Source organism: Hyperolius riggenbachi, chromosome 1 (genome assembly GCF_040937935.1).
Source record: "Hyperolius riggenbachi isolate aHypRig1 chromosome 1, aHypRig1.pri, whole genome shotgun sequence".
Lineage (NCBI taxonomy): Eukaryota > Metazoa > Chordata > Amphibia > Anura > Hyperoliidae > Hyperolius > Hyperolius riggenbachi.
Genome location: NC_090646.1, coordinates 291643944 through 291666319, shown reverse-complemented (window position 1 = coordinate 291666319; position 22376 = coordinate 291643944). Strand labels below are relative to the sequence as shown.

Below are 22376 nucleotides of genomic sequence, written 5' to 3'. Positions count from 1 at the left end.
CCCCCCCTCACTCAGACTCCTCACACAACACAAGCTGCTTTTCCTCCCAATAATGACATTCGCTTCTCCTCCTACTCTGACTACATACTGCAAGTGTAAACAGTACACACATGCTGCCCCTGGAATCTCTGCACCTACACTTTAAGCACTTTTATAAGCTCTTTCCAATGCACTTTTGTTAGGTTTTTTTTAACTTCCCGATGACAATCAGGAGGTGAACTCTTTGCCCTGGAATAGATTATAATGTATTTTTTCAAAAGCACTCACCAAATCGCTTTGCAAAGCGATTTCGATTTTGCTATACCTTGCATTGAAGTGCAAACGCTCTAGAAATGGTGCAGGACCCGCGTTTGCGCTCAGAAGGAAAGCTCATGTGAGAACACTGCACAAGCACTTTTTATGGTGGCCATACACTGTACAATAAAAACGTTAAATTTTCCCATTTATTCGATCTAAATGATTGAATTGAATGAAAGTTGAAAATATTTTTTTTCGATCAAGAAATTCGAACGATTATCCCGTTTTTTCGGGAAAAATTATCGGACACGCTGGAAAAATCTTTATATTCAATCTAACGGAATAATCGAACTAAATTATCTAATTGAAAATTTGTACCATGTATGGCCACCTTAAAAGAGATTTTAAAATCCGTGCAATTTCCTTCTAACAGTAGGAGATAGGTAGTCTTCTCAGAACTGTTGCAGTCTATTAGAATCCCCTGAGTGAAGTAAGATGTATAATAGCAGCTATTAAAGAAAAAGGGGACTCAACTTTTTTAAATTCTAAAATCCCAGTCAGAGCACATCTTAAGGTAGGATGGATTAAATGATGTCAGTCAACCCAGATACTTCTGCTTTCGTAATAAAAAAAAAAAAAAAAAAATACTTGGATCTCCTAATAGCTGCTGGCTGGGCTTTACAAGAAGGAGGTGTCTGGTGGAAAAATTGTATTTCAATCATGTGGTGATTAAAACATTTTGGACTGGGATCACACTACACTGCAAGAGCTTTTTAAGCACTAGGGATTTGAAAAAGCTCTTGCAATGCCAATGCTATGGGGGATTTTTACAAAATCACATCACTCCAGTGAGAACAGGATTATATTGGAAAACACTTGGGGGGGGGGGAAGCAGTGCAAGCTGACAGCTCATTCCTCCAGTGTAGCAGCTTTGCACAAGTTTTAGAAGTTTAAGTATCAACTACTTTATTTCTATAAGAGTTTTTACACCGTTCTGCCAGTTTCAACATTTTTAGAGATTAATTTGTAAATTTCTATTTTGTAAGTGTAATCTGCCCCATAACACACTTATGTCACAGGCAAATGTATGCGGCTTGAAAATAGATCAAATGCCAACTTTGCATAAATTTGCATTAATCTGCATAATCCTGTACCAACTCGAAAAATGTTCACCTCATTGACCAACCCTAGTCTAAAGTACAGATAGTACATGAAGCGCAAATAATTCCAAGTTGATGATCAAAGGCGAGACCCGCCGGCAGCTGGACGCAAGGGCCTTGCCGTTGCTTTTCTGCATGGGGGGGTAGGAGAGCACTGGAGGGGGACCCTAGGGGAGGGAGGAGAGAAATCTGGGCCCCCTCCAGCAAACAGCATACTACCCCCTTTTTTCTGCTATGCGAGCGATCATTTCAGTGTGGGGGGGTGGTTGTCCATCCAAGTATGCCTCAGGCGGCAAAAAGACTAAAGCCGGCCCTGGGACCAACTAGTTAACGTTGACCGGATACTTACCACAATCTAATTCATCAGAGCCATCCAAGCAATCAGGAACGCCATCACATTTCCAACGTTTAGAAATACACTTTCCATTATCACATTGCCATGCATTCTCATCACCACGACAGGCTACATCTAAAAAACAAAAAAAAATAATGTAAAATTAAAAATACTAGATCACTGGCAGCTTAAAAAAATATATTGTATCCAGTGTATGATCTCAATGGGCCAGTCCAGCCTTGTCACTACTTTTACAGTATACCTTGGTGACTGCATGGACTCAAGCTGAAGGACTCAGTTTGCATGGCTGCTGACTTCCAGGTGGGTGTTATACATACTGCTTGACTAAGATGAACTACTGTAAATAGCTGCTCTTCCAGGACAGGCCCAGGTTGACACGGCATTCTGTGCCCGCTGATGCATTGTCTGGGTGTGTTAGAGCAGGGCTTTTCAACCTGTGGTACACGTACCACCAGTGGTACTTTGCTGTTGGCCAGGTGGTACATGCCAAGTTTAGCTGCTACTTAATTGCCCACCTGATGCTGGTCCTAGGCCCGTCCTGCCTCCACAAAGTTCAGTTACCCCTCGCAGCCCCGCTGTCACTGTGCACCGTTCGCTTGGCTGTCTCTTCACTGCGCCCGGGTTACCACTAATCTGAGGTCTGAACTATTACAAAGGATAGCACAGCGTGGAGCAAGCAAGGGGGAACCGAACTTTGTGGTGAGTTACTGCCCAGTTCTCTGGTGGTGGGGTAGGCTACCTGTATTGAACGGGGGGGGGGGGGGGGGACGACTGGATATACTACCTATACTGGCAATCTACCTACAGTAGTTGCTAATAATGGCAATCTGTAGGCTTGCAATCTGATTTTAAGCCTTTTCCCCACCAATGCCTCCTGCTATTCCCCTCCCATATGCCCCCCCCCCTTCTCAAAGTGTACCTGTAAGAAAACCATTCCCCGGGGAGGAGGAAGCCTCTGAATCCCAAAGAGGCTTCCCCCTTCCTCAGTAGAGGGGATCAAGCGCTGGAACCCCTCAAAGATCTCCTTGTTTGTGAGTGCATGCATAGTGGCTCTCTGCTTGGGCTCCGATGGAGACACACAAGTCTGATCGGGTCATATCTATTGCGCAGGTACACTGGTGGTACTTGAAAATGTTCAGGTGATAAAAGTGGTACAGTGAGTGAACAGGTTGAAAATCCCTGTGTTAGAGAGTTACAATGAAAATGAGACATTAGCTGGATCCACTTGTAATAAAAAGTTAGAACGGCTCTCTGGGTCTTGTTCTTTGAACTCACCACCCAAGTGCTGCATGCTTAGCTCCAGCCCTTTGGAGACAAGTGCTAGGGCATTTTTGAGGCGCTCAACTTGCAATACAGAGAGTGCCATGGCACTCAACTGCAAGGGGGCTGGGCTAAGCACCAGAAGATGGCACATACAGATCTTGGGTGGCAAGTTCAAAGAACAAAACATGGAGCTATAATAATTATTGCATGCAAATACAGATAATGTCTAATTTTCACTTTGCATTGGAAATGCATTGGTAGTGGACTACCACTACAAGCATCTGTTAGCACTGGTTGTTTAAGCAGTCTGAGCGGTTCAAATTTATACTAAACGAAACTTCCCCAGTCCTCAGTAGAGAGGATCCAGCACTGGCTCCCCTGAAAATCTCCTTGTTGGCACTTACCAGCATGCGCACTAGCAGCTCTCCGCTTGGGCTCCGGCAGAAACAGCTGAGCCTTATCGGGTCCGCCCTATTGTACAGGCATGAGCTGCCTGTGCAGTAGTAGAGTGGTTTCTTTATAGGAGGATCGATTTAAATCAAGTGAAGCCACAAAATAGCGATCTGTTTCCAAATTTTTTTGTTTCACACAAAATTATTTTTCTTCAAAAAAAGGTAGAAAAATTCTTTGTAAAGCAGCAAAAGAATTTGTGGTACAGACAAATAAAAAGCAATACAAAAAGCAGATCATAGACACTGCTTTGTTTGATGAAAAAAGGTAATTTTAGTTCAGGCGACGACACTAGTCCGTTTCGGGTTATTGACCCTTCGTCAGGCCTTTACAAAGCATAGAGAATTATCTTAAGGAAAGGTGGGGGAAAAGGCTGCGCATCCCTAAACACATGTTGCAATTGAATTGTTAATCGCACAGGCATACACCGCCTCTGCCAGACTGAAAAATGCATGCCCTGCATCCAAGACAAGTGCTAACATATTAAACTAGGAGGAACTTTAGCTTCCTGCGTGTGTATGCCTGTGCGATTAACCATTCAATTGCAACATGTGTTTAGGGATGCGCAGCCTTTTCCCCCACCTTTCCTTAACTTAGTTAATGTAACTGTCAGGTTAGCTGCTCCCAGCCCTGCCTCCTGAGTTTCCTGTTTGCATGATAAGTAGTAGCAGATTTGCATATGATTTGCATCTGAATTGAATGCGAAGTGTGCAGAAAATCTATTTAGGTGCTGCACACTTAGCTGGTTGTCATTTCAGATGCAGCCTTAGTGGTATGCGCTGGCGTTCTCCTTGCTGCGATAGAGAATTATCTTAACCAGAGAATATGTACAGTCATAAAAGACCAAAAATGAATTTGATTAGTAAAGAGGTATCTGTTCCAACCAGACAATACGGCACCTGACTGATGGCTGACATAGGGAAACTCAGCTTCAAACAGTAGTAGAGTGGACCTAATTGAGCTCAGCCATTTCCGGCAGCGCCCAAGTGGAGAGCTGCTACTGCGCCTGTGCAGGCAGGCCACTAAATATATTGCTGCGGTTGGCTTGGGGGTTTACAGCTCTGGAACAAGCTGCCTGGAGGGCATGAGGGAAGCCGCTTTAGGTTCCAGAGGCTTCCCCCTCCTGATGAAAGTACCCCGCTCCCAGGGCACTTTTTATCCTTACATGTTTATTTTAAACTAAAGCAGGATTCAATTTTAAAAAAAAAATGACAGTACACTACCGCTAGGGGTCTCCCTCCCCAGTGAACCTCATGCGCTAAAGCTTTTATGCAAATTACATAATCTATACATATTGTAATTTTCATAAAGTCACCCAAATACAATGAGAACCTGAGAAGAGAAGTAAAAGTAAATAAAAAAATTCACACACACCTGGTCCTTCCTACAGCCCCCTTCAGCTTGATCCGTTCATCGCTGCTGTCCTCTGCCTTCTGGATGCTCCCTTATCGGAGGAGTCTGTGCTTACTGCATATGTGCAGCCTCGGTTGTCGCTGGGAGCATTCTGCACCTGTACAGAATGCTCACAGCCGCGGGACCGCGACAGGGGAGCGTGCACAGCCACACTGCGCATGCATCAACTGGCCCAAATTATCAGGAGCATCCAGAAGGCAGAGAACAGAGGCAAGGGAGCAATCAGGCCGTAGGGGGCTGAAGGAAGCCCCAAGTATGTATGAATTTTTACTGCTCATCTCAGGTACACTTTAAGATACATACCCACGTCCATCACGATGACATGCCTCACAACAAATTTACATTTAGTTATATTTTCCCGCACACCAAAAGTCCAACTCATTTACATACTGCAGGCACAAGCGAAATGACAGACTGCATGACATGGCCGCATTCAAAACAAGTGAGTTGTTCAAACAACGTTGTAGACAAGTGGCCAACTGTATATTAGCCCAACAGTTGTGAGTTGATCCCACACATGAAACAGGCAAAACTGTTATCAGCCCGTCCCTTGTCTAGTTTGCCACACATACACATGCCTTAGGGCTGGAACCCACTAGAGCAATTTTTTGGGAGGTTTTCAAAAGGCTAGTGATTTCCCTGAACGCTCAGCTTATGGATGGGCCAAATTCCACTGATACCAAAATCACAAATGTAGGATATGCAGCATTTTTGAGCGTTAGCGATTCTGCAATGTAAAGTGTATAAATACTGGCATAATCGCTTGTCAAAACCTACACAGAGCAATTTGCGAGCATTTTTAAATTACTGCACACTAAAAAAATTAAAAACTGAAAGGACCAATCTGAATTAACCGCTACACAATTGCTGGCAAAAAGCTTACACTTTAAAATCGCTACCCAAATAGCCAGAAATTGCTCATGAAATCTCTTCATCAGGTGGTTTGAGTTGAGCATGTGTACGGGTCTTAAGACCTAAGTAACGGTTTACATTCAAATGGATTGTTTTGAAATAGGGCCTCAACAAATGGATGCTGCCAATCTTACATGTCAAAATTTAAATTAACCAGTGTACCCAGTTTTATGAACAAAAAAAAGGGTTTGCCCTTTCATTTAACAATGCACAAAAACAGATCTTACCACACTGCTCATCCGTGCCATCAGGACAGTCTCCCTGGTCATTGCACAGCCAGGTAATAGGAATGCATTTATCCTTACATGGAGTCTGAGCTGTAACACTGCAGTTAGCGGGATCTGAGAGAGAATTATACACATTTCAGAATAAGATGCATTTTAAAAGTCTACTTCCTAGCGCTATGGTGGTCACTAACGATACAATTTGACAGATCATTTACAAACGATTGTATGAACAATTGCAATCAGATCAATTTCAGTAATCGAATGGTTAGGAGATTTTTTAATGCATTAGTGGTCCCAAACATTCACTTCTGATTGTTCATACGGATAACCAACCAGAGATAAGTTTTCCTTTTACATAAATACCATGGTAGGACATTACTGTGGAGCAGGAAGCAGAAGTGTAACAAACACTACAGGGCATAGCATAAGCCGATAGGGATTGCTGTGGGGTCCGGCTATTCCCCATTTTACCCACTGCTCTTAACCCTTAGACTGCCAGCTACTTTTTTTTTTTTTACAAAGCTACACGCCAGTACCAGCTATGTTTATATTGTGTTTACTGAAAGTCTTGCCCAAATCTACATTTACCAAACTCTAAATTAGCAAGATTGTTACTGAGGTCCAAATACATTTGAGAGGATTGAGGATTATGCAAATTATGATACAGAATACAAATTACAGTAGATTCTCAGTTATCCGGCACCGACAGGAATTGGCTCATGCCGGATAAGTGTGCTTTCTGGTTGCCTGAGACTCAGTGTTAAAAATAGCCCTATATTCAAACGCTGTATCAAATAAAACCGCATGTAAAAGTATAATTAACCCCTATTTAACACTAGTAAGGCCACATCTGGAATATGGAATTCAGTTTTGGGCACCACATTACAGGAAAGATATTGCAGTCTTAGAGCAGGTGCAGAGACGAGCAACAAAACTGATACGAGGGATGGAAGGTCTCACTTACCAAGAAAGGTTAGATAAACTGAGTTTATTTAGTCTAGAGAAAAAGACACCTTAGAGGGGATCTAAGTAACATGTTTAAAGAGAATCTGTATTGTTAAAATCGCACAAAAGTAAACATACCAGTGCGTTAGGGGACATCTCCCATTACCCTCTGTCACAATTTCGCCGCTCCTCGCCGCATTAAAAGTGGTTAAAAACAGTTTTAAAAAGTTTGTTTATAAACAAACAAAATGGCCACCAAAACAGGAAGTAGATTGATGTACAGTATGTCCACACATAGAAAATACAATCATACACAAGCAGGCTGTATACACCCTTCCTTTTGAATCTCAAGAGATCATTTGTGTGTTTCTTTCCCCCTGCAGCTATCTTCCACTGAAGTGTCAGGCTGTTTCTTCCTGCAGAGTGCAGACAGCTCTGCCTGTATGTAATTCCTCAGTATGTGAAAGCCCAGCCAGCTCAGAGGAGGATTTATCCAGCTTGTAAAAGATGAGAGAAGAGAGAAGCTGCCCTAATCTAAATAATACACAGGCAGTGTGCAGAGAGGGGGCTGGAGGGGGGAGATGCATCACAGAACCACAACACTGAAGAACTTGGCAGCCTTCCAGACACAGGCTGACAAGTCTGACAAGAGAGCGATAAGTTATTTTATTACAGAGATGGTGATAGTAAAACGTGCTGCAGTAAGCCAGAACACAATAGAATAGCTTTTGGAACTTGTAGGATGATAAAAAACAGGATGCAATTTTTGTTACGGAGTCTCTTTAAATACATCAGAGGGCAATATAAAAGCTTGGCGGATGAGCTTTTTGTCCCTAGGCCTTCACAAAGGACTAGAGGACATGATCTGTGCATGGAGGAAAAAGGTTTTAGCCATTTATTTAGGAAAGGATTCTTTGCAGTAAGCATGATTAAGATGTGGAATGCATTGCCACAGGAAGTAGTTATGGCACATTCTATACCGGCATTTAAAGGGGGCTTAGATGCTGTCCTTGCGTTGAAAGACATGCATGGCTTCGATTACTAGGTGATGCCCAGTGGTGTTGATCCAGTGATTTTATCTGATTGCCATCTGAAATCGGGAAGGAATTCCCTTTCGGGGCTAATTGGACCATGCCTTTTAAGGGTTTTTCGCCTTCCTCTGGATCAACAGGGATATATGAGGGAGCAGGCTGGTTCTGTACTTTGTTCTCTGGTTGAACTCTATGGACGTGTCTTTTTTCAACCCAAATAACTATGTAACTATGTAACCTTGGGGCAGCTGTGGAACCTAGTGTGTAAACACAGCAGAGCCCACAAACAGCCTAAGAAGTTGGCCTTCACCATTGAGAGTACTGCCAGGATTTGTTGGTTGAGTTCCAGATAACTTGTACTCAAATAGTATCAAAATCTATTGTAAAATGGACCAACCAAACCTGCATCAACTTAGATTTGCATATTTTCAAGTTTAGTAGAAAGTTGGCACTGAGCCAAAACTTTGTACTAAACGCCTTTAAGACATATGTGGCGAATTAATATGGGGACGCAAAAATGCTTAGATGTAGGCAGAAATCACTTTGAATTTAAAAGCTTTTAGATGTCCATGGCACATGGATGCAAAAACACAACCCCCTTAAGATGGCGGCAGTCTAAGGGTTAAAGGTATTTTCAAAAGCACTCCATGATTTGCAGTGGCATACTCCACTGGCCAGAACAGTGTGCATGGAAGAACACTGGCTTTCCACAAGCATTGTAAAGTTATTTTATAGTGGGGAACCTTTGAAGAAAAACTGAGCATCTACCATGAAGAGATTGAATAGCCCAAAACCTTTCAGATCTGTCAGACTTTTACTAGCTGCTGTAAGTGACAGCCACATGGGAAAAAACATTGTGCATTTCACTCTGGGACAAATGTAATACGTGTATCTTACATTTTACAAATTTTCGTGAGTGTTGTCCCTTAAAGCGGAACTGTAAATTAATTTAAACCAAATAGTTTTACTTACCTGGGTCTTCCCCAAGCCCCCAGCAGCTGCCCCCCGTGGGATCTACTTTCATTACCGCCGACTTGCAACTGCGCGCCCCAGGCAATGCTACGCTTTCTTCGCGTTCCCACCCGCTAGAGCAGCTATAGTTGGCGGGAACGTTAAGAAAGCATTACATTTCCCAGGGCACGCAGGTGCAGTTGCAAGTCGGCGGTAATTTAAGTAGCTCGCGCGGGAGACCGGAAGCTCGGGAAGGACCGGCGAGGGCACAGGAAGACAGCTGGGAGCTTGGGGGAAGCCCCACGTAAGTGAAACTGGTTTAAATGAATTTACAGTTCCGCTTTAAGGGACAACACTCACGAAAATTTGTAAAATGTAAGATACACGTATTACATTTGTCCCAGAGTGAAATGCACAATAATGTTTTTTCCCATGTGGCTGTCACTTACAGCAGCTAGTAAAAGTCTGACAGATCTGAAAGGTTTTGGGCTATTCAATCTCTTCATGGTAGATTCTCAGTTTTTCTTCAAAGGTTCCCCACTATAAAATAACTTTACAATGCTTCTGGAAAGCCAGTGTTCTTCCATGCACACTGTTCTGGCCAGTGGAGTATGCCACTGCAAATCATGGAGTGCTTTTGAAAATAAAGGGATTCCTAAGAATCCCTCCATGAGGAGATTAGGCCAAAATCTGTCAATTTCAACTTCCTACTATAAAGGCTAGGTCAGTTGCGGTGCAACTTTATGGGGGAATCCTAAAGTTAATGAGTAACTGTATAAAATATAAATAAATAGATACTTGCCCAAGGAGAGGGAAGGCTCTGGATCCTATAGAGCCTCCCCGTTCCTCACAGATCTCTCATTCCAGACGCTGGCTCCAACGTAGCAGTATTCTATCAAGTTGGTAAAATACTGGTTTCTGCCACTGCATGGGGGGGTTTCAGGAGCCCGAGTGCTCCTGAAGACAGGTGGCTCAATACTGTACCTGCGCGAGCACACTCTCGCACTCACCTAGGCATTGTCTTTGGGAGCACTCGTTCCCGAAGTCCCCCGAGGCGGGGGGATTCAAACAGGGGAGCTGCCTCTACAATGAGGGGACCGAGAGAGGAGCGGGAAGGCTTTATAAGACCCAGGGCCTTCCCTCAAGTATCTAGCTGGTTTATTTTTAGTTTTTTTTTTTTAAGTTCCCATTGACAAACCTGAAGTGAAAAAACAGGATAATGAATTGTATGTGTAGTACAGCTAAGAAATAGAACATTAGTAGTAAAGAAAATAGTCCCACTGTTTTCCATTACAGGAAGAGCTAAGGCGTGTACACACACACTGGACTACGGGTCGTCAGACCCAAGCGCGGGGCGGTCGTTCTGATGACAGTCCCACGAGTACATGCTGTCAGATTGATAAGAGATTTTGACTGATACACCGAGCAGATCAGTCAAAATCATTCTTATCAGTCTGACCACACCACAGCCTGCACTCGCATGGAATTGTTGTCAGAACGATTGCCCCGCAGGCGGTCGTTTGAAAAAAATCTTAAGTGTGTACGCACCTTTAAACGTCAGTTATCTATGCTAAAGAGCTTCAGTTTGTCAACTTAACTTGGGTCGAAGACTGCTGTTTCTGAAGCACTTAATACATCAAAGAAACAGTAAGAGATAGCTTGAGATAAGGTTTGAGGGCTGGGACCCACTAGGAATCACTGCAGCCATTTAAAATTGCCACTGCGCTATGTGCAGCCTTTTCTAGGGCGATTGCGCTTGTGTTTCCCGTAGATTAAAAGCGATGTAGAGTAAACTGTAAAGGAAGAGAAACCTTTTCATTTAGGGTGCAGGGCTATGACTAAGCCAGACATCCAGACACCTGGTGAGTATAGTAAAGTTTATTTAAAATTCTAATCGCTTGGCCCCACAAATGCTGCAAAATCACTTCTATACTTCGCATTTGTGCAAACGCACTAAAAGTGCTGCATGTCCCGTGATTGCAATTACACCTCATTGCAATTGCACTAGTGGGTTCAGTCCCACTCAGATTCATTGGTAAAGTGTTTTTGGGAATCACACGTGATTGTCAGCAATCCCAAACCTTTGCCAAAAATGCCCTAGTGGGTCCCAGCCCTTACTACAGGGAAGTGCAAACAAACATTAGCGCTGCTCTGGTTTAATTTAAAATAGAGTGTGGTTGGTAAACTGCAAATATGACAGAATGAGGCATTGAAAAACAAAAAAAAGCTATAACTGAGATTATGAGACACTTCTCTTCTACTGTTCTATTCATTATCTGTACTACACATACAATTCATACACAAGTTTTTTATCACTTCAGTGTCAATTTAACTCAGAAAGTCGCACTGCAATAGTAAATCCATGCAATATTCTGAGTGCATGCGGAGCATTGGGATCCAACGCACTACAGTATCCCAATGCACTACATGCAGTACGTTTCCACATAACACGTGCCTTAAGAGGCAGTGAAGCATACTTTTCATTAACTATGCTTCAATGTCTGTACATTTAGCAGTACACATTTAAAAACACAAGCACACTGTGCTTGTTTCCATTTGCAACGCTGAGGAACACATTGCACGTGACTACCTGGGGGAAGCGGCGCTTGCAACCATTATACTGAATGGGATCACGGATGCAATTGCCCCGAATTGCAGGCAACCATGCGCTGCGGTTCAGTGGTGAATCGCAGTGCACACATGGAAACAGCAGACAGAGCAGCCTATGCACTGTCTGATGTCCCTGCAATCACATTTCCATTAGGGCCTGAAAGCATGCCCCCTCAGGGCTCATTTCCATGTAATGCAGAGCCATGCGGCTCAGCGTTGCACATTACTACCAGGGCGGAGCTTGCAATCCCATTCATTATACTGAATGGGATCAAGGGCACAATCGCCCCAAAATGCAGTCGTGCTGCGATTCAAAAGTGAATCGCAGCGCAATTATGGAAACAGCAGACAGTGCAATCAACGCATTTCCATAAGAGTAGCTGAAAGCTTGCTATATGGAAACGAGCCCTAAGGGCCTGAGCCCACTAATGCAGAAGTATGGGACAAACCCAACATAATAAGCAGCACACCCAGTAGGTCTTCTTCCTTTGCAGCATAAATCGGTCTTCAAAACTTATGTCAAGTGCCCTGGGTCTCTTTACAGAAGGAGGAGCAGCACAGCTATGCACCTTAAGGCTCACACACACACACATCAGACTATAGTCTTTGGAAAATGAAATATCACAGACCAATCTTACCACCCTTCATGTAGTAGGAGAGCCATACTCTACACAGTCTATTCTATGGAGCTGAACTCCTCAGAAAAAAAAAATCTTTTAACAGACATTCATCTGCAGATCAGATCCACCAGGATGGATTTTCAGATCTGCAGATGAATATCAATTAAACAAGGTGTGTATGATGATCTGCAGATCTCATAGACTATGAATGCAATTTGCAGGAACATATCTTTTGCAGATACTGATCTTTTGTGTCTGTACAGCATTTGTGTGTGCAGCATCTTGCAAAGATTTTTTTTCTGATGGGGAGTGCAGCTCCATAGAAAAAAGACTGTGTAGGTATGGCTCTCATACTACATGGAAGGGGATAAAATTGGTCTGTGATCTTTCATTTTCAAAAGACTATGGTCTGATGCATGTATGTGGCCTTAGTCTCACTGGCATGGGCAGGAGACTCACTGTGCTCTTTGCAGCAAAGTGCAGAGGACGCCCATCCCCCAACCCCTAACTTGGGAATGGGGTATCGCATTGACTCAGTGCAAAGGAAAGCCAGGTTTTTCAGCTTTCCAAAAATTGTTAAAGCTGGCTAGGGGATCAAACAGAACATTAACAAAAAGCTGCCAAAAAAAAATTAAATTTTTTTTCCAGAGGGGATAATACATAAGTACCAAAAATACAAAGCTTTTTTCAGATAATACCCCAGAAAAAAAAACAAAAAAAAATAAAACACACACACACACACTCTTTCTCACCTGCTAACAGACTCCCTTGTAAGAAATCAGACAGTAAAAAGACTAGCAGCATTTGTCCACACAACCACCTCATCATCGCCACATTGACTGTGTTCATGCAGGACTCAGAAAAAAGATAATAACCATAACCACATGGAAGAAAAGAGTGTTCAAACATGCTATTGCTCCCATTACTCTTATTTATCTAATTGGGTGTTGATGGCTGTTTCCTATTAGACCTTGTTATTCAATCACCACTTGCGAGAAGCTGCTGACCAATTAAGGCCTCCTTTCCACGGACCGCTGATAGGCAGGGAAATGCCTCTCAAACTCTCTCAACTGCTCACTGCTGTCTAGTAACTGCTCGTTGCTGCATGATAACTGCTTACTTCTGCCTGGTGGTAACTGCTTGCTGAGCACACAGCTCAACAATTCGTGGAAAGGAGGCCTAAGGGCTCATTTCCATGGGAGGTTGAACCGTGCGTTCAGCAAGCAGTTACCAAACAGCAGTTAGCAGTTTCCAGGCAAGCAGTAAGCAGTTGTGTATCTGAGGGCTGGTGCACACCACAAGAGCTTTTTAAACGCTAGAGATTTTGAAAGTGAAGTGATTTTACAAAAAATCACTTCGCTCCAGTGTGCTCACACACATAGGATAGCATTAGCTGGAGCTTTTAAAATCACAAAGCGCTCAGTGTGCACACCAGCGTTCTGGTGTGTGCCAACCCTCAGAAGCATTTCACTGCCTATCAACTGCTCGTGGAAAAGGGACCTTAACCTCCCTAGCGGTAAGCCCGTGCTGAGCACAGGCTATGCCGCCGGGAGGCACCGCTCAGGCCCCGCTGGGCCGATTTGCATAATTTTTTTTTTCTACACGCAGCTAGCACTTTGCTAGCTGCGTGTAGCATCCGATCGCCGCCGCTACCCGCCGATCCGCCGCTATTCCTTGCGCCGCGGCCGCCCCCCCCCTGACCCCATGCGCTGCCTGGCCAATCAGTGCCAGGCAGCGCTGTGGGGTGGATGGGAGTCCTCTTTGACGTCACGACGTCGATGATGTCGGTGACGTCATCCCGCCCGTCGCCATGGCGACGGGGGAAGCCCTCCAGGAGATCCCGTTCTTTGAACGGGATCTCCTGATCTCCGATCACCGCCGGCGATCGGAGGGGCTGGGGGGATGCCGCGGCTATCATGTAGCGAGACTTTGTCTCGCTACATGAAATTTTTTTTTTAAAAAAACACTACTTTGCTGCCCCCTGGCGGATTTTTTTAAACCGCCAGGAGGGTTAAGGAACATATTCGGCTCTATTCACAATCACACATGCCGTAATGGATTTTGGTTCTTTTCCATTAGCCGGGCGCATCCACTAGGTGGCGATAACACTCCACCAGAGTTAGGCCTCTTTTCCACAAACTGTTGAGCTGTGTGCTCAGCAAGCAGTTGCCAGGCAGCAGTGAGCAGTTACCAGGCAGCAGCAAGCAGTTGTAAGAGTTTGCGAGGCATTTCACTGCCTGTAAACAGTTCATGGAAAAGAGGCCTTACATCTTTCCCTACTATGGCGGCCTGGAAGGGGAATAGTAATCAACGCCACCTGGTGGTTGCACCCGTCTAACGGATAGTACCTGGATTTTTTACCCAAAAATTACCGCCAGCTGTAATTTCCGCATTTTTTCCGCTATGGGCTCTATTCACAATCATTTTCGCATGCGGTAACTAACTGTCGGTAAATTTCTGACAGAAATAACAGGCAGCAGTGAGCAGTTACCAGGCACCAATAAGCAGTTACCAGGCAGCAGCAAGCAGTTGTGAGAGTTTGAGAGGCATTTCACTGCCTATCAACAGTTTGTGGAAAAGAGGCCTAAGAAACAGCGGCCATTGATTAGTTGCAAATATCAGGTTAGCATATATACAGCTTTAAACTTAGCCAAATAACCTGAAGGGCTGGAACCAACTAGAGCAATTTTTTAAGCATTTAGGGAGCGCCTTAAATCGCTAGCGCTTTCCCTAAACGCTCTGCAATGTAACTAAATGTAACAAATTCCAAAGTAGCGATTGCGATTAGCAAAATCACAATCGCAGGACATGCAGCATTTTGGGAGCGTTTGCTCTTAAATGTAATATATTGAAGCGCTGGCAAATCACTCATGAATCGCTACACATAGCGATTTGAGTGCGATTGCAAGCTGTAATAAAATTCTGATACATTGAAAGGACCAGTCACAATTAAAATTGCACATTGCTACACAATCGCTGGCAAAAAGGTTACACTTTTTAAAATCTCTCCCAAAAGCGCTGGAAAACGCTCATGAAATCGCTTACAAAACTCTGAATAAAAACTCTAGCGTTTCCTATAGCTTTTTGCGATTTGTAGTGGGTTCCAGGCCTCACAGCTGCTGCCGCAAAAACGCAAATTCAACAGAACAAGAATCACATCGCAATGGCCCCCAAAGTGCTGCGTGCAGCAAGTTTGCAATTTATGCAAATTGCAAATGCTGCATTGAGAATTATACATTAGCAACAGCTTTTGATTAGCAAAGCACTGAAAAGCAGCCAAGTGTGAACCAGCCCTCAGACTGGGACACAAAGGGCTCTATTCACAATCACACATGCGGTAAGAGATTTTTTACCACTATATTACCACCAGTGATAATTTCCGCATTTTTTTTACTGTCACTAAAAATGTTCCGCATGTTTCCCGCATGCGGGAACAATGCGCAAAATTTTTTGGGAAACATGCGTAATTACATAGTAAACATGCGGAAACCATGCGGAAAAGAGTGGCATAAAAAAACTTGTCCAAAAAAAAATAATAATAAAGTTCAGCAAACACAGCACTCAAGGCTCCAGACTCCATTCAAGTCAATGGGAAGCGAAATATATCACCAAGTACTAGTAGGTGATAAAAACGGTAGTTAAGTCAGAAATAAGGCGCCTCTTTTTTTTGTAAATTTTGATTTTTTTTTTCGGGAACTACCGACTTTTGTGGACTTTTACCGCATTTTTTACGCATGTGGATTAATGCGGTAAATGTTCATGCATGCAATTTTGTGAATGTCAAGATGGTCTCATTTCAGTCGGGAAATTACCGCAAGTGCATTTCCGCATGCAGAAAATGATTGTGAATAGAGCCCAAAGAGCCCACCAGAGAAATTTCAGCTTGGGGCCCATGCACACCATGATTTAACCCCCCCTGGCGGTAATCCCGAGCTGAGCTCGGGCTGAGATTCAGCTGCTAGGAGCGGTAAGCTGGCCCAAAACCGCTGCGCGCTGCCTTTTCCTGGGTCCTGCGTGTGCATCTCCCCCACGGCCGCCGGGATCCCCTTACCTCCATTCTTCTTCTGGGCCAATCAGGACGGCCGAGTGGCAGTTTGCGGCAGTACGGCATGACTTCATTGGGGGTAAGAATTAAAGTGGACCCGGACTTTTGCACAGGAAACAAGGAGAACTGCAGATATATATATACTGTATACATACTGTTACCGATTTTTGCTGGATTTTTACTACTCTCTGCCTGCCGCCTGCACCGACGTCTGCCTGCATTTTTACTACTCTCTAAAGTTGAAGAGAAATCGAGAGCCCAATATGGTGTAGTATGTCAAAATTGATTGGATAAATGAAACAGTGAGATGGTAATACTCACAAACACGGGTTACCACCTAGGTAACCACTCATTAGGCAGGTGAGGAGATTAGACCTGTCCTCACTCAGGATTAAGAAGTCGCTCTCTGTAGATAGGAAGAAAGGGGGTAGATCACCCCTCCACCTGGGGTGGACTCAAATATATTGGTAGGTGAACAGAGGCGCCAGAAGGATAAAAGTACATAAAAATTTTTAAAAAATTGCTGGGAGGAAGTGGTGGACTCGCCTCCGTTAAAGCAGACACCAAGGACTGTAAATATATAGATATACACATTTATTGAAAATACCCCAAAGATGCAACGCGTTTCGCGGGCACAGCCCACTTCTTCAGGCAATAAGCAGGGGATAAACAACTGTAAACAAAAGACAGAGGCATAGCTATAAATGTTGCCATAAAAAGATACAAATGGATTATTATTTAGTGTAATAAGAATAGTATTTCAAACATAGTGTTTAGTGATATGTTATAGTAGGGGGGTGATTGCAAGGAATGGGTCGGTGTAAACTACATAATGTGTATAGGGGAATGGACTAGATAACAGTGGTAAAAGGTAGTTAGTAAATCAGATTAAGTTGGTATCAAATTGACGGCTTTAGGTATATTTCAGTAGAAGGTAGGGAATGGAATAAAAACTCTTGCCAGCTACAACTTATTCCATTCCCTACCTTCTACTGAAATATACCTAAAGCCGTCAATTTGATACCAACTTAATCTGATTTACTAACTACCTTTTACCACTGTTATCTAGTCCATTCCCCTATACACATTATGTAGTTTACACCGACCCATTCCTTGCAATCACCCCCCTACTATAACATATCACTAAACACTATGTTTGAAATACTATTCTTATTACACTAAATAATAATCCATTTGTATCTTTTTATGGCAACATTTATAGCTATGCCTCTGTCTTTTGTTTACAGTTGCTTATCCCCTGCTTATTGCCTGAAGAAGTGGGCTGTGCCCACGAAACGCGTTGCATCTTTGGGGTATTTTCAATAAATGTGTATATCTATATATTTACAGTCCTTGGTGTCTGCTTTAACGGAGGCGAGTCCACCACTTCCTCCGAGCAATTTTTTACAAATTTTTATGTACTTTTATCCTTCTGGCGCCTCTGTTCACCTACCAATATATTTTACTACTCTTTAGCTGCCATCTGCACTGACCTCTGCCTGGGACCTAGAGCTGTGTGATACTCCGGTTGTTTATTGCCTGATGAAGTTGGATTGTGCCCGTGAAACGCGTTGCAGTTTTATCTAGGAGTATGTGAATAAATTATTACTACCTCAAGCGACAGCATCGTGTCTGTTTTGGTGTGGCTGGTCCACCATCGCCACCTGAACGTTTAAAACTTTTTAGCACATTTTATCCTTTTGGCGCCTCTGTGAGGATCACTTTGACTACTCCTTGCCTGCCGCCTGCACCGACATCTGCCTGGATTTTGAATACTCTCTGCATGCCGCCTGCACCGACCTCTGCCTGGATTTTGACTAATCTACGCCTGCCTTATTTGTACAGTTTCACATTTTTTTAAGTTTATTCATAAATTTAATTAATTCAACAATTTTGTGTTCCAGTCTTTTATTTATATGCAGAATGTCTACAAGGCTTTTATTCTGAAATATTTTGGTGAGCTATGACCAGGGCCGGATTTACCATAAGGCACTGTAGGCATGTGCCTACAGGCGCCTGATGTTGCAAATGCGGCTTACTCCCTTCCCTTAGTGCCTCCCTCCCTCCTTCCCTAAACAGAGTCCCAAGTGGAGCATATATGAGAGGTTACTCACTAAGCTCTTGGCATGATCTTGACAAGATCTCCCTTTAGTCGGGGGCACCTCTAGCTACCTCATACCTGGGGACACCTCTAGCTACTTAGTATTAGGTAACTAGAGGTACACTCAGTATTAAGGAACACCTGTGGCTACCTACCGGGCAGGGGAAGTAAAGGGAGAAGTGACAGTTGTGCCAGCCAGCACATTTGGTGGGGATTTGCAGGTTCTTGGAGGAGAAAGTCTAAGGTGCCAGAACATCTGTGCCTACAGGCTCCTGTGATGTAAATCCAAGCCTGGTTATGACTTAAGAATTTGAGGCCTAAAATTCTTGAAAAAAATGTACCGCTTTTGACCATACCTCCCAACTTTTTGAGATGAGAAAGAGGGACACTTAAGCCACACCCCTGTCACACCCCATGGCCATGCCCCCATCACACCCCTAGCCACGCATACCATAAAGATTTGATAAGAAAAATATGTTGTTTTATAATGCAAACCACACTGGTCCTTTCTATCCTGGTCCATTTTCCTTCATATTAACATTTTAAAATTAGTAATATATCAATATTAAAGGATGGGAATCAAGTTTAGAGTCAATCAAACACATTTTTTAGTAGAGAAATATATAGATTTACGTAGAAAGAGGGACAAAGTCCTGAATGAGGAACAAATGAGGAGGAAAGAGGGACAGAGGGACTGGGCTCCCAAAGAGGGACTGTCCCTCCAAAAGAGGGACAGTTGGGAGCTATGCGTTTTGACTCATAATTCAAGACAAAAATGCACCGCCAGGGAGGTTAAGGGTCACATACTTATGTACTCTGTAAGTACTGCAGAAGTGCTACATTAAAATAATATGGCAGGACATTAGACAATGGCAGAATTAGACTGTGAACTTCTCTGATGACAGTCAGTGACGTGACTATGCAGGGGCTGGTCCAGGATTTTTGTAGTCCTCTTTTCCACGGGCAGTTGAGCTGTGTGCTCAGCAACCAGTTACCAGGCAGCAGTGAACAGCTATCAGGAAGCAGCAAGCAGTTGTGAGAGTTTGAGAGGCATTTTACTGCCCGTGAAACATCAACATAGAGCGATTGTCCAAGTGTTTTTTTTTACAACCCTCCAGACTCCACATTTTTTGGTACACTTCCAGCTCTACTGTACAAAAAATAAAACATTGGTACACCAAAATGCTCCAAAAATCGCTTGGCATAACTAGAAAATTGCTAGGCACATGCCTAGAATCGCTTATAAAAATCACTTCTAAAAACGCTGAGCGTTTGCGAGTATGCTAGTGCTTTTAGGTGCAGTGAGGGTGCTATGCAGGGGGTGGATCTGCTTGGCTAAGTAGTTGGGCATCTGCAAAAAAAATAGCGGGGCCATGCATTGGAAAGTGGATATGGTCATGATGGGTCATGAGGCAAGCTCAAATGTACAGTGCTGTCCATAATTATTCATACCCCTGGCAAATTTTGACTTAAAGTTACTATTATTCAACCAGCAAGTCATTTTTGACGGGAAATGACATAGGTGTCTCCCAAAAGATAATAAGACGATGTACTAGAGGCATTATTGTGGGGAAAAAAAAACATTTCTCATCTTTTATTTACATTCAAGCAAAAAGTGTCCTGTCCAAAATTATTCATACCCTTCACAAACTGTCAGTCTGTGGGAAAATCCAAAGTTCTATACACTACCAAATAGTCCAAGTTGTTTGTAATGATACTACCTGATCCGCGATCCAGCAAGGTTCCGAGCGCTTTCGGCTTGCGCTCCACAGCTCCTTCCTCCGGCCGGCGCGTGCGTTCCAAGCGGCGCATGGACGCTGCACGCCCGCCCTACTCCAATAGGCGGAGCGTGTTCCAAAAATGACGTCACCAGCGCTTCTTAAGCCTTCCGCGAACGCCGCGCCGTGCCAGTTATAGCTTTTTGCTAGGCTAGCTAGGTTGCTGATTTGTGCAGTTAGTTAGTATCTTATCTGTATATCTGTATTGCTCCTCTGTGTACCGACCCGATCTGCCTACTGACTACCCGATTGCCTGATCCTATACCTGTATTGCTTATCTGTGTACCGACCCGATCTGCCTACCGACTACCCGATTGCCTGATCCTATACCTGTATTGCTTATCTGTGTACCGACCCGATTTGCCTACTGACTATCCGATTGCCTGATCCTTTATTTACACTCTGTGCACCAATCCGAGCTACGCAGCCGACCATCTGAGTGCCTAGTCAGTCACTACATCGGGCTGTACCGCCTACCAGTGAAAATTACTGTGTTGAAACACTATACGCTATACACTTGTTGTAAATAAACTTGTACATTTTTAAGTGCATCACTCTGCATTCTCGTAGTGCCCACAAGCACTTCTGTACCGCACAGCCAGCCAGCCCTTACACTGTTCTAAAGCATCCTAATTCCCCTGATTAATTGGGAAGAGCTGTTTTAATTAACTCAACAGGTGAAAAACGGCAGCTCTCAGCAGCTGGTTTGTGGACAGTCATGGCTAAGACAAAGGAGCTCAGTGAGGACCTGCAGCTGCACATTGGGCTCTTTTCACAAAGAGCCAAATTTTCCGCAAAATTTTACCGCTATATTCCCGCCAGTGGTAAACTCCGCATTTTTTCAGCATTCTCTAACATTTTCCGCATGTTTGCCGCATGCGGAAAAAAAGATGCGGAAACAGCCATTATTCATGCGGGAATCATGCGGTAAAAAGGTCGCATGAAAAAGTGTTTAAAAAAAAAAGTTAAAGTCCAGCAAGCACAGCCCTTAAGCCTCCAGACTTCATTAAAGTCAATGGGATGCGGAATATATCACCTACTACTTGTAGGTGATAAAAAATTGGTAATTAAAGACGAAATGATGCGCCTGAACATTTTTGAGAATTGATCTTTTATTGCGGAAAATACCGACTTTTGTGGAATCCCGCACTTTTACCACACTTTTTCCGCAGAATTTTGAGAATTTCAATGTGGCGGTGTTTTGGTCGGTAACTTCCCGCATGCACTTTACCGCATGCGGGAAGTCTTTGAGAATAGAGCCCATTGTGGCTGCTCACAAGTCAGGAAAGGGGTACAAGGCCATTTCTAAATGTTTTCAATTTCCAGAGGCTAGAGTGTAAAGTATTATTAAAAAATACAAGATGTTCCGCACTGTGGAAAAACTCAGAAGACGTGGTCGGAAGCTAAAAGCAACACCTGTGTTGGCCAGGAGGATAGTAAGAGAGGTGAAAAAGAATCAAAGGATCACCTCCAAGGCCATCCTGAGGAATCTGGGCTATGCTGGTGGCAATGTCTCAAGGCAGACAATCCAACGGCCACTGCACGCTGCTGGGTTCCACAGGTGCAAACCAAGGAGGACACCACTTCTCTAAATAAGGCACACAAAAGCTTGTTTGGTCTTTGCAAATGCTTATCTGGACAAAGAAGAAGACTTCTGGTCTTCTGTGTTATGGTGAGATGAAACAAAAATGGAATTGTTTAGTCACAAAGATGTTTCTTTAATTTTGCATAAAAAAGGAGAAGCCTTCAACCCAAAGAACACCATCCCCACTGTCAAACATGGTGGTGAGAACCTACTGCTTTTGGGGTGTTTTTCAGCCAATGAACCAGGGAACCTAATTACAGTAAACGGCACCATGAAAAAAGAGCAATACATGAGGATTCTCAACAACAACATCAGGCAGTCTGCAGCAAAACTTGGTCTTGGGCACCAGTGGACATTTCAGCATGACAATGAGCCAAAACACACAGAAAAAGTGGTGAAGAAATGATTAGCAGACAACAACATTAACGTTTTGGAGTGGCCCAGCCAGAGCCCTGACTTGAATCCAATTGAGAATCTGTAGAGGGAGCTAAAGATCAGGGTGATGGCAAGAGGACCCTCCAACCTGAAAGATTTGGAGCTCATTGCTAAAGATGAATAGGCAAAAATACCTGTGGAGACATGCAAAAGCTGGTCTGCAATTATAGGAAGCATTTGATTGCTGTAATAGCCAATGAAGGCATTTCTATTGATTATTGAGAAGGGTATGAATCATTTTTGACTGGACCCTTTTTG

At 43.6% G+C, this 22376-nt stretch overlaps 1 protein-coding gene across 1 annotated transcript in view; it reads right to left on the bottom strand.

The window, feature by feature from the left end:
* The window catches only part of LOC137507124 (very low-density lipoprotein receptor-like), a 60552-nt gene extending 47327 nt beyond the window's left edge, over nt 1-13225 (bottom strand). Inside the window, exons 1-3 of the mRNA XM_068233656.1 lie at nt 12927-13225; nt 6018-6131; nt 1747-1866 (exon numbers count right to left, since the gene is read on the bottom strand). Of these exons, the coding sequence (XP_068089757.1) occupies nt 1747-1866; nt 6018-6131; nt 12927-13083 (391 nt within the window). The 5' untranslated portion in view covers nt 13084-13225. The remainder of the gene's footprint in view (nt 1-1746; nt 1867-6017; nt 6132-12926) is intronic.
* Between the last annotated feature and the right edge of the window lie 9151 nt (nt 13226-22376).